The 17,028-nt window shown below is 37.9% G+C and overlaps 1 protein-coding gene across 1 annotated transcript in view; it reads right to left on the reverse strand.

Annotated features, from left to right (window-relative positions):
• CAMK1D (calcium/calmodulin dependent protein kinase ID) overlaps positions 1-17,028 on the reverse strand; it is a 475,179-nt gene that overhangs the window by 4,787 nt on the left and 453,364 nt on the right. The window contains exons 9-10 of the mRNA XM_036759709.1: positions 2,741-2,828; positions 1,219-1,357 (exon numbers count right to left, since the gene is read on the reverse strand). Of these exons, the coding sequence (XP_036615604.1) occupies positions 1,219-1,357; positions 2,741-2,828 (227 nt within the window). The remainder of the gene's footprint in view (positions 1-1,218; positions 1,358-2,740; positions 2,829-17,028) is intronic.

Consider the following 17,028-nt stretch of genomic DNA (forward strand, 5'->3'; position numbering starts at 1 on the left):
TGGGGCCTGATTATTTAGACATTGGTGCCAAAACTTTAGGTGCTGCTGGGAAGGATGAAGGTTCCTAAAAGAAGCTGGGGAAACTGCAGTCACACTGATAAGGAAAGTAGCTCTGCTTTCTACTGGAAGCCAGAAGGGCCTGCCCTGGAAAGGACATCATTTCTCTAGAGACCAAAGTAGGAGCAAAGGCAGCAATCTGGCCTAGGACTGGAGGGTAGAAGCAGCCCTAACAGGGAACATATGGACTTTAAACCTGAGCTAAGCTAAATGAATGATGGCAAGTACTACATGTGCCTTTTTTCCCCCTAGACTTGTGATTTCACCAATGTAAGGCACTCTCCACGAGGAAGGTCCCTCTGCTAATCCAGATCAGCACCTTTTTCTGTACCTGAGACATGGGACACGGATAGGTGGGTCACACAGTCAGGGAGTGTAAGGGGCAAGACTTGAACCCATGTATTCCTGGCTGATATTGGCTTTCTCCATTAAGTCACACTATCTCTCATGTGTCACTTAAGCTACATAGAGTTGGTGTGTTTGAAGTCCCCTCACAATGGAGTAGTTTATTTGAGTGACTGAGTCATCACTTGCTAGACTTCAGTGGACACAGTGGGTAAATGGATTTGACTTGAGAAGCGAAAGGGCATGAAGGAAAAGGCCTGGTCCTCATACCATTGAATGGTAGACATAAAGTGCTCAGTAATGGCGTCCTTTCATTATGGTAGCTATTTAGTAAGACAAGCCTCTAAAATTTAGAAACTGCCATGTGTAAGGGTTCAGAGCTATGAAAAGGCTTGAGGACCAAGGTTGTTATTAGTATTAGTTCTGCTATATCTGAAGTTTAACTGGGTTTTGTGGCCCACACTGGAAATCTCACCACTATTTATACTCTTCCTATGGGAAAATGCAGCATTTTGAGTTCCAATCAACAAATTTAAAGTGGAAAACATCCATAAATTGGGAGCAGAGAGAGAGAGAGAGAGAGTGTGTATGTGTATAGAGAGGAGAGACACTTGCACTTTAGCTAATAAAATAAAGAAAAGAGGATGATGTATGAATCACATTTGTTTTGATTAATTTAAAAGCTGAAGAGAGAGACAAGTAAGCTGAGATAAGCTTGGATTCGGAGTTCCTGAAAGGGACTGCTGACTAGAAATCCCTCCCCCACCAGAATGTCCCTAAATCTGGCAGCCCAATCTTCTCTTGCCAGGTACTCACAATCTTTTCGGGTTGTCCCATCAGGGAGCTGGCTGGCCAGACTGAGGTTGCTTGACACACTTGCGTTTGAACTGTCCAGGCTGCTGCCAAGATGCAGTTTCCTCATATGCCTCACAACGGCTGTGGCATTGAATGCTTGCTGGGATTTAGAAGGAGAGAGAAAAAAAGAAAAAAAACCCACAAGGAATAGCCGAGTTAATTGGAAAAGGCACAGTTTTGGTCCTTTTATTTCACTAGTTATTGCAAGAATTCCAGAGTTCTCAGAAGTCAACATGTTCTCATGATATTTTATGAAGGAAGCTTATGGGGGTGAAATATTGCTTCTTCATCTAAAGCCATTCCCGTTGACAAGAGAGTCCATCAGGATGAAAAGCAACCATTTCATCTGCTTTCAAGGAAAGTCAAGAAGCACCTCTGTGCTTAAATATAAACCTGGGTTTTAGAGGGTATTTTACTTAAGGGACATTCCATACAAACAACAACGTCCATGAGATAATGTAAACTAATTAGAGTCAGAGAATCTTAAATGTTAGAAGGCACCTTTGAGGTCCTCTTGCTCACCTCCTTCTTGCTATACAAATCCCATCTATGATATGTCTAACAAATGTTGATCTAACCTGGTCCCTCACGTCTTCAAAAAAATGAACTAAGAATCTAAATAAATGACATATTCAAAACAAGTGGTATATTATCATATCTTGAAGGTTCACGTTTTTCAAACAGTTGTAATTTTCCATTTCAGATACTATCTTGTACCGGTGTACTACTCTGCTACTTCAGAATGGCTAGAATTGACCCTGGGCGATCAAAGGCTGGACATTTGGAGTATGGGCTCTGGAAGGTCCTTACTGTGTTTTTTTCTGACTCGATATGACTCCATTTAGTATTTTCTTGGCAAAGATACTGGAATGATTTGACATTTTATTCTCCAATTTATTTAACAGATGAAGAACTGAGGCAAACCTCTCAAAATCTCGATGTGCCCTATCTGTAAAATGAGGATAATAATACTTTCACCCCTTATAGGATCATTGCAAATAAAGTGTGGTGTGCAAATGTGAGATTTTATTATTATCTCTTGAAATTATTTTGGTCATTTCTTCTCTAAATAAGAAATTCCCACTTATGTACATAATAGATTTTATGTGAGGTGGTTAAATACATTAAGGACTAAGAAAGAGGCATTGAAACATAATAAAAGAGACAGCAGGTTTCCTATCCAGGCTTTGTCAACAACTATCCATGATAATGAGTAAGTCAATTCACTGGGTAAAGGCACTCAGTATCTTCATCAGTCAAACAGCAGGTGATCTCTAAAGTCTTGCCCAGAATAACATTCTGTGAATCTATTAATTCAGAATTAAAGTGCGCAAAAAATTAATGGAATTTCATTCCAAAGTTCATTTGTTCATTCATTCATTTGCTTATTCATTCATTCCCTCTTTCAAGATACACTTAGTGAATGATTCTCTTAATTCCTAATTTATGCCAATGAGGGAAAAAAAAACAAACTATGACTTACTCTCCATTTGCTTTTTGCAAAGTTCTTCCGAATCTGGGCACTGACTGACTCATGGATGTTTTTGCAGAGGGCTGTATCACCAGCAATCCTGAAACAGAAAAGTGCTTCTTTAGAAATGTTTGCTGTGATAGAACTAATACCATACTCTAACCTTGCTCTATCTCCCATGCATGCCTCACATGCCTTCTCTTTCTTAAATTTGAATGGGGAGGAAGAGAGGACAGCTTGCTTCTTGGTTACTGAGTCGTCTCTCTCATGTTACTCCCTTTTTTTTTCTTTGCAGCACGTTTTTGGTTTTATTTTTTCATTTCTATATTAGCCATGTGGCAAAAAAAAATACAAAGCAAGAAACATAAAGAAACTTTAAAAAGTATTCTTCAATCTGCACTCAAAGTTCATCAGTTCTCTCTGAAGGTGGATGACGTTTTTCATCATGGGCCCTTTGGAATTACCCTGGATCACTGTTAACTCTTTCATAGTCGATCATTGTTACCATATTGCTTTTACTGTGTACAATGTTCTCCTGGTTCTGCTAATGTCATTTTGTATTAGTTCATATGTCTTCCCAGGTTTTTCTGAAACCATCCTGCTTATCGTTTCTTATAGGCACAATAGTATTCTATCACAATCACATACCACAACCTGTTCAGTCATTCCCCAATTGATGGATGGCCCCTCATTTTTCTATTCTCTATTTCTATTCTAAAGAGCTGCTATAAATATTTTATACATGTAGGACCTCTCCCCTTTGTTTTTGATCTCTTTGTGATATAAACCTGGTATTGGTATTGCTGGGTCAAAGGGTAAGTATGCATAGTTTTGTAACCCTTTGGGTACAGTTCCAAATTGTTCTCCAGAATAGTTGGACCAGTTCACAACTCCACCAACAGTGCATTAGTTTATCTATTTTTCCATATCCTCACTCAGCATTTATCATTTTCTTTTTCTGCCATGTTAGCCAATCTGAAAGGTGAAATTGTACCTTAGAGTTGCTTTAATTTGCATTATTCTAATCAATAGTAGTTTAGAGCATTTTTCATGTAACTAGCTTTGATTTTTTTTCTTCTGAAAACTGCCTTTTTATATACTTTGACCATTTATCAGTTGGGGAATGGATCTTTTTTTCCCCAAATTCAGCTCAGTTCCCTAAATATTTGAGAAATGAGGCCTTTACCAGAGAAACTTGCTGTAAAAAGTTTCCCTCCTAGTTCCTTGCTTTCCTTCTAATTTTGGTTGCTTGGTTTTGTTTGTTTAAAACCTTTTTAATTTCATGTAATCAAAATTATCCATTTTGCTTCCTGTGATCCCTCCTATCTCTTGTTCAGTCATAAACTCTTCCCTTATCCATACATCTGACAGGTAAATTTTTCCATGCTCCACTATGGTATCAACCTTTATATTTAATTCACTTTCCCATTTTTACCTTATTTTGGTATACAGTGTGAGATACTGGTCTATGCTTAAGTTTTGCCAAACTTCTTTCTAGTTTTCTCAGAAATTTTTGCCAGATGCTGAGTTCTCCAAAAGCTTGGATCTTAGGGTTTAATCAAACACTAGATTACTACGGTCACTTATTATTGTGTGTACTACACCTTCTCTATGCCACTGATCCACTATTCTATTTCTTAGCCAGTACCAGATTGTTTTGATGGTTATTGCTTTGTAATATAGTTTTAAATCTAATACTACTAGGCTTCTTTTCTTCACATTTTTTTCATTGATTGCCTTGATATTCTTGATATTTTTTTTCTTCCAGATGAATTTTGTTAATTATTTTTTCTAGGTCTACATTGGCAGTTTGATTAGTGTGGCACTAAACAGGCAAATTAATTTAGGTAGAATTGTCATTTTTATTATATTGGCTCAGCCTACTTGTGAGCAATGAATATTCCTCCACTTGCTTAGATCTTTTTTTGCATGAAAAGTGCTTTGTAATTGTAATCATATAGTCCTTGGTTTTGTCTTGGAAGGTATTTTTAAAATGTGTGCAGTCATTTTAAATGAAGCTTTTCTTGCACTCTCTTCTGACTGGACTTTGTTGGTAATATGTAGAAATGCTGATGATTATGTGGGTTTATTTTATATCCACATTTTTGCCAAAGTTGTTAATTGTTTCAACTAGTTTTTTAGTTGATTCCTATGGCTTAAGTATACCATGATATCATCTGCAAGAAGTGAAAGTTTTGTTTCCTCGTTGCCTATTTTTATTCCTTTAATTTCTTTTTCTTGTTTTATTGCTATAATATTGAATATTGAATAACAATATTGAATAACAATGATTATAATGGAATCCTTGCTTTACCCCTGATCTTATTGGGAAGGCTTCTATCTTATGCCCATTAAAAATAATACCTGCTCTTGGTTTTAGATACATTTAACTTATCATTGCCTTTTCTGCAACTACTGATATAATCACATGATTTTTTTTTTGTTTTTGTTATCAATATGGGCAATTATGCTGATAGTTTTCCTAGTATTGAACCCCAGCCCTGCATTTCTGGTATAAATCTCACCTGGTCATAGTATATGATCTTCATGATCTATTATTTAAAATCTTTGGCATTAATATTCATTAGGGAGATTAGCCTATAGTTTTCCTTCTCTGTTTTTGCTCTCCCTGGTTAAGGTATCAAAACCATATTTGTGTCATAAAGTGAATTTGGTTGGACTGCTTCTTTACCTGTTTTTTCCCCTTCAAATAGTTTATATAGTATTAGGATTAATTGTTCCTTAAATGTTTAGTAGAATGCACCATCTGGTCCTAGGGAGCTCATTTATGGCTTGTTCAATTTTTTTTTTCCCTATGATGGAGTTATTTAAGTATTTCCTCTTCTGTTAATCTGGCCAATTTATATTTTTATAAATATTTGTTTTATTAAGAATCCCTGTGATTGTGAGTTTTACTCGTACATAAGTGGGCAAAATAACTCCCAATAATTGCTTTAGTTTTGCTTCCTTGATGGTGCATTTACCCTTCTCATTTTGATACCAGTAATTTGGTTTACTTCTTTCTTCAAAAAAATATCAAATTAACCAATGGTTTTCTATTTATTTATTTCATAAAAAAACCCTTAGTTTTACCTATTAGTTTAATGTTTTTGGTTTTGCACTTTCAGTTTTATTAATATCTCCTTTAATTTTCTAGATTTCCATTTTGGTGTTTAATTGGGAATTTAAAAGTTGTTCCTTTCCTAGTTGTTTTTTTACTTGCATGCTCAATTCATTGATCAGTTCTTTCTCTTATTGTCATATGCATTTAGAGATATAAAATTTTCCTTACGTACTTCTTTGGCTGCATACCACAAATTTTGGTATGTTGTTTACTTGTGTCATTTTCTTTAATCAAATTATTGATTGTTTCCATGATTGGTTGTTTGGCCCACTCATTCTTTAGGATTAGATTATTTAGTTTCCAATTAATTTTTAATCTATGTTTCCATGGCCTTTTATCAAATATGTCACCCTGTAGTTCTGGGAATTTGGAGCAATTTTCCTTTATAATTTATTGAAAGGTGACATCTAGGCTTTTTCTTTGCTAATAAATTTGAGGCAGTCCAATAATTCTTAAATTATCTTTTCCCAATCTATCTTCCAGGTCAGTCATTTCTTTCCAGTACTTCATGTTTTCTTCTATCCTTTTCTTCTTGACTTTGTTTTTATTTTTTCTTGATGTTTCATGGAGTCATTAGCTTCCATTTATCCAATTCTAATTTTTAAGGAATGATTTTCTTCAGTGAACTTTTGTATCTCTTTTTCTATTTGGCCATTTCTGCTTTTTAAGGAGGTATTTTCATCAGGGAAGTTTTGTGCCTATTTTACTACTTGGCCATTTTTATTTTTTAAGTTGTTATTTTCTGCAGTATTTTGGGTACCTTAAAAAAACCAAGCTGTTAATTTTCTTTTCATAATTTTCTTGCATTGCTCTCATTTTCCAAATTTTTCCTCCACAACTCTTATTCTTAATATAATTTTTAACTCTTCTAAGGATTCTTGTTGGGCTGTGTCCAGTTCATTTTTCCCCCCTGTTTTGACATTCTGAGTTTGTGTCTTGATCTTATCACCACAGTAGTTTTTATGGTCAGGTTATTTTTTTAATTGCTTATTTTTCCAGTCTATTTCTTGACTCCAAATTTTATGTTAAGGTTGGACTGTGTTCCCAGGGTGGGAGAGCACTGTCCCAAACTTCAGGCTTTTTTGCGCTACTGTTTTCAGAGGTAATTCTTGGGATTTGGAAGTTTCTGGTGATTCAAAGTGAGAGAAATGATTGTTAATAATCAAAGATTTGGGGAGATTCAGATTTCCCCCTTTTTCTTTTAACCTCATTTCAAGACTTCAGTCTCTGAAGGTTGAACTAACTGAAGCCAGAATGAAGAGGTAGAAATATTTGTATTTAATATTTGTATTTGATTTTTTAAATTTTAAATTAAAAAAAATTTATTTAACATTTGTATTTAATCCTAGAGGTAATGGAGAGCCACTGGAAGTTTTTCAGCAGGGGAGTAGCATGGTCAGATCTATGTCTTAGGAAGGTTATTCTGGTAGCTGTGTGAATAATGAGTGTTAATTGAATTAAAACTGAATTGAAGTGGTGAGAAATTAGAAACAGAGAGAAAACTTAAGAGTCCATTACTGTAGATTAGTGAGACGGCCTGAACTAGTGTGGTAACTGGTGTGTGAATGGAGAAGAGGAAGATCATGACAGATATTATGAATAAAGACTTAGCAACTAACTGGAAATGAGGAGTTTGGGAAGGGGAAACATCAAGGATGACTCTGAGAATACAAAACTGGTTAACCAGGGAAATAGTTGTGTTCTCAACAGAGATAGGAGAGTTTGGAAGAGGCTGGGAGAGGGGGAAGTCAATTTTCATTTTGGAGATGCTGAGTTTGAGGTGCCAACAGAACACCAGGCAATGGGACAGGGAACTAGAGTTCAAGGAGAATAGGGTATATGAGGCTTAAGAATAAAGAGTCCCATCATGAAAGGAGAGGAGAATTGAAGGAAGTCCAGTTATGTATTATGAACTGTACAATTATGACTGGGATGGGGAGGGGAATTCTTAACAGAGATAGAGGGGTGATCATAGAAATGAAAAGGTACAATTTCTATTATATAAGATTAAAAAATATGTCAAAAAAAGAATTAGAAGAAAAACAGTTGACTGGGAAATAAATCTTCCCGGCAAATATTTAACATGAAGATCTAACATTCAGGCTATAGAGATAGGGAATGGATCAAAAATGCAATGAACAACTATTATTCTGGAAGACTAATTGTAAAATATGACTCCTGCCTCTTGACAGAGGTAGAAGATGATGAGTACAGAAGGAGGCATGTATTTGCATACATTTCCAATGTATTGTTTTGCTTCAGTATTTGGTATGAGGAAGGGTTCTATTAGGCCAGGGAATCACTGGAAAGAGACAAGAAAAAGAAAAGGGTATAAATAATCCATTTAAAAAGGACTAAAAAGAAAGAGACCAGGTTGGGCATAGATAAAGGAGTCATTTGTGTAACAATGATCATTGAACCCATGGGGGCTGATGGGGTTACCAAGGGAGAGAAAATGGAGAGAAAACAGAAAGGGACTCAGAACAGATCTTAGGGGATACCCATAGGTAAATGATGGGTGATGATCCACCAAAGGCAAGGCAGCAAGTAAGTATTGTGTCATAGATTACTAGATTGGGGGTCAGGAAGATAACCTGACTATAAAAGCTCTATAGTGATAAGATCAAGACACAAATTCAAAAGAGGACAATGATGTCAAAACAGCTACAAGAACTGCTTCAAAGGGGAAAAAAGTGAACTGGACACAAGCCCAACAAGAATTCCCAGAAGAGTTAAAAATTATATTAAGAACAAAATAAGAGTGATAGACAAAAAATTGGGAAAAGAAAATTATGAAAAGAAGGAAAGTAGAAAAGGAGTATTTATTAAGCACCTACAATGTGTCAGGTACTGGGCTTTACAATTATTATTTCATTTGATCCTCATAACAACCCTGGTAGGTAGGTGCTGTTATCATCCTCATTTTACAGATGATGAACTTGAGGCGGACAGAGGTTAAGTAACTTACCTAGGGTTGCAGAACCAGTAAGTATCTGATGCTGGATTTGAATTCCCATCTTCCTAACTCTAGGCCTAGCACTCTACCCACCATACTCACTTAGCTCCCTGTAATATCAATTAAGTTGGGTGTCTTTGATTGTCTTATTAGGTGCTAAACCCCAGGCCCAAAAGGGGCTAAGCCTATGTGGGCATGAAGCCCTCAGGGTCCTAGGGGAGTTGCTAAGACCAGAGCCAAATGGTAAGAGCTTAAGTTCTGGTCACTCAGATGACATTTGATGATGGCTAAAGAGTGCATGAAAAGAGAGAACAGAGCTATTTGCTTAGGGCTCTCACTCTTGAAGGTGTGCTGATGTGGAGACTCTGGGCAGCTGTAGTTAAGAGCCCTCCAGCTTGTAAAGCTGGATGTTCAGACTTTGTTAAACTCTGTTATGCATTGAGATTTGAATCAGACAAGGTCTGTCTGTTGATAATTGTAATTTGTTTGTATTTGCTCTGAAATTCAGGGTGCTGGCTTTTCCCCCTGAACTAAGTGGATGTTATTTGTATGCTGGATTAAATTGAGATTGTTAACCCCTTAATGTGGCTTTCCTTAGTAAAGCAGATCAAAGAGCCTGTGCTGGCAGCATTCCTGTTGTTGGGCTTGTGTTCATTTTTCACCCCCACAGCAGCTACTAGCCGAATTGTTGAAACACTCCCCCAAAGGGATCATGAATTTTTTTAAAGCCTAAAAATTAATTATAAAAATAGCCTGAAAAATGCCAGGTATTCTTACATATTTACATCCAATAAAATGAAAACTCCTTGAGGAGAGGGACTATTTCTTTCAGAAAAATCAACTTGAAAAATCAACCACTTATAGAATTCTATGACCCTTCAAAGCACCTTTCTGCTTCATTAGAATGCATCCTAACTCCCAGGTCCTCAGATTCCAAATTCAGTCCTCTTCTACTATACTAGCTATCTAATATAGTGTGATGGAGCAGGAAATATACTGAATTGGGAAGCAGGAGATCTGTTTCATATTCCTAATCTATTCAGGCATCCAGGTGACAGGCTTGACCTGAAATAAGGAAGATTTAAGTTCAAATCCAGCCTTAAACATTTGCTAGTTGTGGTTAAATCACTTAACCTGTCTACCTCGGTTTCCTTATTATACCTAATGGGCACAATAATAACACTTGCCTTCCAGGGCTGTTGTGAGGATAAAATGAAATAATCTGTGTAAAGCCTTTTGCATGCCTTAAAGTGCTTATATGCATATGTATATATAATGAATTGCCCAAGGTCACACTTTTGGGAACATATAAATATGTGCATATGTACACACACACACACACACACATATATATATATATAATATGTATTAGCTACTAGCTATCTCTGTGACCTTGGGCAAATCATTTTACTTCTGTAGGACATAATTTCCTCATCTATAACATAAAAGGTTTAGACTAGATTATCTCTAAATTTATTTCCAGTTTTGTAATTTTGAGACTCCATTTAGCTAAGACTTTGAAATAAGTGCTGTCATTCAAAGTAGATATATTGGGAAATATATACTTTTTCCAGTGACACTTCCATTCCTCAATTTTAGAATTTACCTTCAAAAGTAGTTTTAAAAACCACACAAGAAATATAAAATCCATTACTTTATAGCTGTTTCAATACTTTAATGGGCATGTGAGCTCAGTGATATTATTCTCATGATTCAGATCCTAATCTATCCATGCCAGGTCTTCCTGGGCAACTCTCATCCACATCCTCCACCCAGTGCCTTCCTCTCTGTCTTTTGACATTGAATAGACAATAATGAAGCACACAGACTGTCCATCAATTATTTTCTTCTTCTGACATAACTGGCCCATCTATTTTTCCAGTCGTATCACGGAGATCTCTGCTAACATCCTTCAATCTTAACTGTATTTTTTACATCAAACGGTATTACCCAACTTGATCAACTACTTTCTTCGTTAGACTTAGCTTTGAATGCCTTTTTCCAAAAATCAATTCCACCTCCAAGTGGAACGACTTGACTAGTCAAAAGATGAAAGATGAGCCTAGTCAAAAGAATGGGTTTTAGGGTTTGATGATAAAAATGTTCTGGGCAATAGCAACATTGTTGGAATAAGTTTATTTCCTTCTAAGGTGACTACTTTGAAGGGTATATTTGATTTGGCTATGAAGTCTGTATATATTTATTAGGAGAATCAGTAACATTACTTTATCACAATACCTCATAGTTTCAAAGCCTCATCAATTTAGAGTTGGAAGTGACCTTAGAAGCTGTCTACCTAGTCCAACCCCCTCAACTGATAGACTAGAAACAGAGGTCAAGAGGTTGTGATTTGCCCAGGGTGGCCCGGCCAGTAACTAGAGCCAAATGTGAACCCAGGTCTTCCCTATTGATGCCATCATGCTATCTCATGCTATCTTTGTCAATCTAATTACCTTCCTAAATTGAAATTTCATATGCATTCTTTGGAAGACTTCTAAAACATTATGCTAATATCCTGAAAGTAATTTTTGTCTCAATGTGCAAATAGTTTACAAAACCTTAAAATTCCTGGGATTTTTTTTGAAGACATTTCAGCCACGCTGAAACTCATAAACCCAATTTGTAATAAATAAGGCAAATATACTCTTAGTCACCAGTATTACAAGCCTATATTTGTTTTGACTAAATACAACTTGACCCTTCATTATTTTAGTTAGTTGTTGGAGAAAAGGTTATTTACAATATCATGAATATCATAAAAGTGGATCTTGCAATTTGATAATGAAGGAAAGGTGGAGAATTGGGTCCATTACTATGGGTACAGTCTCGAGACAGAAAGGTGGTTTAAAATGTTACATCCTTAGAGAGGAATGCCAGTTCAAACTTGCCTATGGCCAACTCTTTCTCAGAAATGATTATATAATAGAAGACAGACACTGTGGCATTGCATGTGGAGTACATGGAGTGATGGCACAGGCTACTTCTGAATAATTCCTGAGCAACATTTCCTGGAGGAGGCATCAAAGACACTTAACATATGTCTTGGTAGGAAGATAAATGTATATGTGAGCACCTCCTTTATCTCCCCGCACCTAGGCTGCTCTGCTTAGAAAAAAACACTGGAAATTCAATTGACTAACTGGGGAAGGCAAATGGGAAATACTTAGGCATTATCCACATGCAAAAAGCAGCCCTGGAAGATGAAAAAGTTAGTGTACCAGCTTCTCTGAGCTACCAAGAGTCTTGTAGGAGTATCAGGCTGTAGTCCAGTTCTCAGGCTTTGCCAAAGGCAATATGCTTCAATAAAATTCCGCATTTCTCTCAGCAACACTCTTTCTAGGTCAAGATGAAAGTGCCTTGGCAGAAGAGCATGCTGAAATAGACTGCTGCTAACCAGATTTCCCTTCCTCTACTTTCATTTGGCTCCATTTCCCAGATAACAACTTAGTAAAATAGAAACAGAATGTTTGGATGGCCAAGCCCACCAAAGACAAGAACAACAGAGGGATTTGCAAGATGCTCCAAGAATCTCTAGTAAGCCTTTGTTCTCTAGAGAACTCATTTGAGTCTTCCCTCCTGTACTGTTTTCAAAAGTCACATCCTCAGAGCAGGATGCCAAATCAAACGTTTTCATGGCCAACTCTTTTCTTGGAAATGATTGTTCAAGCACAGGAGAAGAATTGTGGGATTGACTAGGATGGGTACTTACTAATACTGGCTAGATCCTTGTGCTCCAAAATAAATAGATGGGGTGAGGAGAAATTGGAAAGGAATTCTGTCTACGTTTTAAACATCAGCACCTGTCTATCAGAAATATGGTTTGAAACCCTTTGGAACCGGTTCTCACTCCTTGTGATCTGTTTTATATGAGCTCTCTATGTGGGTAACACACACAGAGTTAGGGATTGGGTCTACGATTTCATTGACATGAAGAACTCCCAGATGAGGTAAGTCTCTCTGTCAATGTTGGTTGGCATCTTCTCTGCCACATATAGTCTTGGAGACTCGCTAAGATATAAGAGATGTCACAGAGGTTCAAATTGATCGGTAATATAGAAATACTTCATGTTCATTTGAAACTGAGTTTATTGCTGTTTGGTCATTTTTCAGTCATGTCTAACTTTGTGACTCCATTTAGGGTTTTCTTGGCAAAGATACTAAAGTAGTTTGCCATTTTCTTTTTCGCTCATTTTACAGAAACTGAGGCCAACAGGGTTACGTGACTTGCCCAGGGTCACACAGCTAGTAAATGTCTGAGGTCATATTTTATCTTGGGAAGATGAGTCTTTCTGACTCCAGGCCCAGCACTCTATATATCTTCTGAGCCATCCAGCTGCCCTCAGACTGAGCTAGTACTTGCTTAAGAATTAAGCATCAGATTGAGCCAGAGGCAGCTCAGAACCAACTTCTCGGGATAGTTTTATGGATACATTTCATATTTATTGTCATTTGTCACCTTCACAAGTGTTTCTAGATGGACTTTGGCTTCGGTAGCATTCCATTTCAATCTGTGAGCATATGTCCTTGCATTTCACTCAATTCAGGCATTCTCCCTCACAGATGTTTTAGCGTTAACCTCTTGGTCTTACAGTTTGTAGATATTATTTCTGTATGATATTTTGATGTTTTAATATAACTGGTGGACTTTGTGCTTGCTGCTTCTCCAGTCTGTCCTGGTCTTTCTCCAACCCACCTTCCTCAATAGCCCTCCAACATCTTCCTCACTTCCCTTACTCATGTAAAAGCATTCTTCTTACAACCCTACGGCAAGGTACATAGTGAAAGTATAATTATCCCTATATTACATATGGGGAAGCTGAGGGTCAGAGAGAGTAAGTGGCTTGCCAAGGTCAGGTAGGCAGAACTGGGAATTCCTAACAGCTCGAAATTAAGAAAATACTGATTAGTACTTCATTTAATGCCATCTAATACTCTGTTCTGAGTAATGAGAGAGAATTCTAGTGGGAGGAGCCTTTGAAAAGCCTTATGGAACAACTGCCTTGATTTCTTCTTACTTTGTGCCAGAGCCTACAAAAGAGCAAAGTCTGTGAGCAAGCCAGAGTAGAATGAGAGATGAGAAGCTCTTGAATCTCTTGTCCCTGTGGTCCTTTGGATCCTCCTTCCCTGTGAATCCCAACACTGGGTGATGTTTTCTGTCTTCTCCACTCTTAATCACTAGGAATAGGTTTTGTGTGCTTGGTTTTTTAGAGCATGCTACTGGGTCTTACACAAATATGCTATCTAATGTCAAATAGGGCTTCATCACTGCATTTTGCTTAAGTCCCTGTCTTGCTCTTCATTATGGTTGTGCCAAACCTTGTCCTTGAGATCGTAATTCTGTTCTGAATTCCTTCAACCTCAGAGCATGACTTCATTTCTTAATTTACTAAGAAGAGTGAGGTCATGCATCAAGAGCGCCCTCATTTTTCCAGTATGTGGGGAGTATAAGGGAAAATGCAGCCAGTGTTGGAAAGACTATTTGGGGAAGCTGAGTTATTAGAAAAAAAGTCAGGTCTCAGTGAGTTCAAGAAAATGGAAGGAGTGAGAAAGGAAAAGATTTAAGATGAAAGTTAGTTTATTGCCTATGGTGCAGGCATTCTAGAGAACACAGTGGAAAGGGTAGGTGTCTTTATAGTGGATTTATAAGGGGGTGGGTTGAGGGGGAATAGGAATGAGGGAGGAAGTTGATGGGGGATGGAAACAGGTTTGGATAATGACAGCTAGGGGTTCAGAACCACTGGGATGGAGGTTTGACTAGGTGGGAGTATGATAATCATTGGGCAATGAATTATCATAGCATTAACGGGGATTCAGGCTTGGGGTGGAGTTGTTCCAGGATGATAGGCAGTAGCGTGCAGCTGGAAGGCTGGGAGATGGGAAATGGTGAATCTAGGAGCAAGGCAACTTCTATGGAGATGCAGGAGGTTGGAAAGAGTTCCTGTAGGATGACAGAATGGCTGACTAAAGAGGCTAGGAAGCTAGAAAGGTAGAGGGTTCCTCCTCAGAAGTCTTCCAGTGAAGGTTTCCAGTTGTAGACAGCATTCTTCCTGAAGTATAGTTTGGACCAGCTGGACCCTGAGATCTCTTCCAATTCTGAGATTCTGTGGACTATGTAAATGAAGATATGTTGTGCTTCAGAGAATCATCTGTGAAAGCATGGCTTCATCAAGGATGTGCAGACAATTCTCATAAAGACTTTATAGAATCATATTGCTTGCCTTCTTGATGAGCAGGGAAGGGGATAAAGGAATGGAGAGAATTTGGAACTCAAAATTTTAAAAAATGAATATTAAAATAAATAAGGTATAATTGTAAATTTTAAAAGGCTAATTTTCAAACTTAGAAAGACTTTATAGAGATGAGAAATCAGGATCAATAATGAGGATCAGTAGTTGCTGATGCCATTTTGGTACTTATTACCATATGTATTTTTCTTCATCGTATTGGTGTCTCCCTTACTTCAAGATCTCGAAAATTTCTTGGTCATTACCTTTTAAAATTGTGTTGTTTTTCAATTGGATTTCTTTTGAATATACTTGTTCAGGTCCCACCACTCTCTTGACTACTATCTTCTTTAAGTGCCAATTTCACTTTCTCCTATGGCAACTGGGTGCTGAGTCTAAAAGCAGTGGTTCCAACATCATTGATGATGAGAATAGATTACATAGACAAAATGGCACATGTGCTCCATTTTGTTTCTATCCATTGTTCTCCTTTTTGTTTCATCTCTAAATGCCTTTTTTTGAGGGGCAATTGGGGTTAAGTGACTTGCCCAAGGTCACACAGCTAGTAAGTGTGTCAAGTGTCTGAGGCTGGATTTGAACTCAGGTCCTCCTGACTCCAGGGCCGGTGCTCTACTCACTGTACCACCTAGCTACCCCAAAACTTTCTAAATGCTTTTGTTTAACTGGGTGACATGCTAAATTATCTGTATGCTTATTTTCCCCTTCACTCTTTTTAGCCAATATCATGAGTCAATACTGTTTATTATATTCTACCTTTCATCTCTAATCAGTTTGGAAATGATCATGTACTACAAGGCAATGTCGCCATTGGGTACCATGTCTTTCCCCATGGCAGAAATATCAAGCATTTGCTGGTTGAAGAAGTTTGGGGGATTTATTTGGATTTCTTGTTGTGACAAGTGTTTTAGATCATTTCAACTTGTCTAAGAAATGATTACATCTTTTATTGGTTTTCCATTTTTCACTTACTGGTTTTTTCCATAGTTCATGTTACAGCTATTATAATTGCATGCATTATCTTCTTTTTTTTCCATCTTCTAATTTTTCAGTATTTTTTTAATTTCTGCTCTAATCAATATATGATATGACTGATTACAAACATTTGATTTTGAAATGAATCATGTTAGGTACTGGTTATTTACCATTTAATAAGATATAATAGGTTCTATTTTTTTTAAAAAAAATTGATTCTTCACCATGTTCATGATCTTCCAATTAAAAGTATATCAGGGGACAGAGCCAAGATGGTGGTTGGAAAGCAGGGACTTGTTTAACCTTCCCCCCAGGTCCCTCCAAACACCTATAAAAATGGCTCTGAACAAATTCTAGAGCTGCAGAACCCATGAAATAGCAAAGGGAATCAGGGCTCCAGCCCAGGGCAGCCTGGATGGTTGCTGGGAAGGTTCTATCTCACGGAGCTAGGAGTGGAGCAGAGCCCAGCATGGGCTGTGCCAGGACCAACCAGACTGGGAGACGGCCAGAACAGGCCGTAGGGCCCTGATTCATTGAGCTGTGGCAGCTACCAGACTTCTCAACCCACAAACACCAAAGACAACAGAGAAGGCTAGCGGGAAAAGCTGCTGGGACAGAGTGAAAGGAGTTTGCAGTTGGCTACCACCCCGGGGGGTGGCAGAGGTGGTGCAGCTCTGAGGCTGCTTCCAGAGCTACAGCTGCAGTTGCCTCCAGCCCCAGGCCCACCTGCTGGGAGGAATTAAGTGGCAGATTACAGCGGGAGTGCAAAGCCTGCTTTGCCCTGCCTGGATCTGGGCTTTAATCCTGGTTGGCAGTTCTTGGGGAAGAAGAAGCGATGGTATGGCAGAGCTTGCTGTGTAGAAGTAGCTCCGAAAATAGCAGTGCAGCCCCTCAAGCTTGGGACAAAGTACTCTCTACTTTACAAGCACTCATACCCTGACAAAAAGCTCAAGGGTCAAGTAGTTGGCAGGGAACATGGCCAGGTAGTGAAAACGGACCCAGA

This window comes from Trichosurus vulpecula, chromosome 5, assembly GCF_011100635.1.
Source record: "Trichosurus vulpecula isolate mTriVul1 chromosome 5, mTriVul1.pri, whole genome shotgun sequence".
In the NCBI taxonomy this organism is placed as follows: Eukaryota; Metazoa; Chordata; class Mammalia; order Diprotodontia; family Phalangeridae; genus Trichosurus; species Trichosurus vulpecula.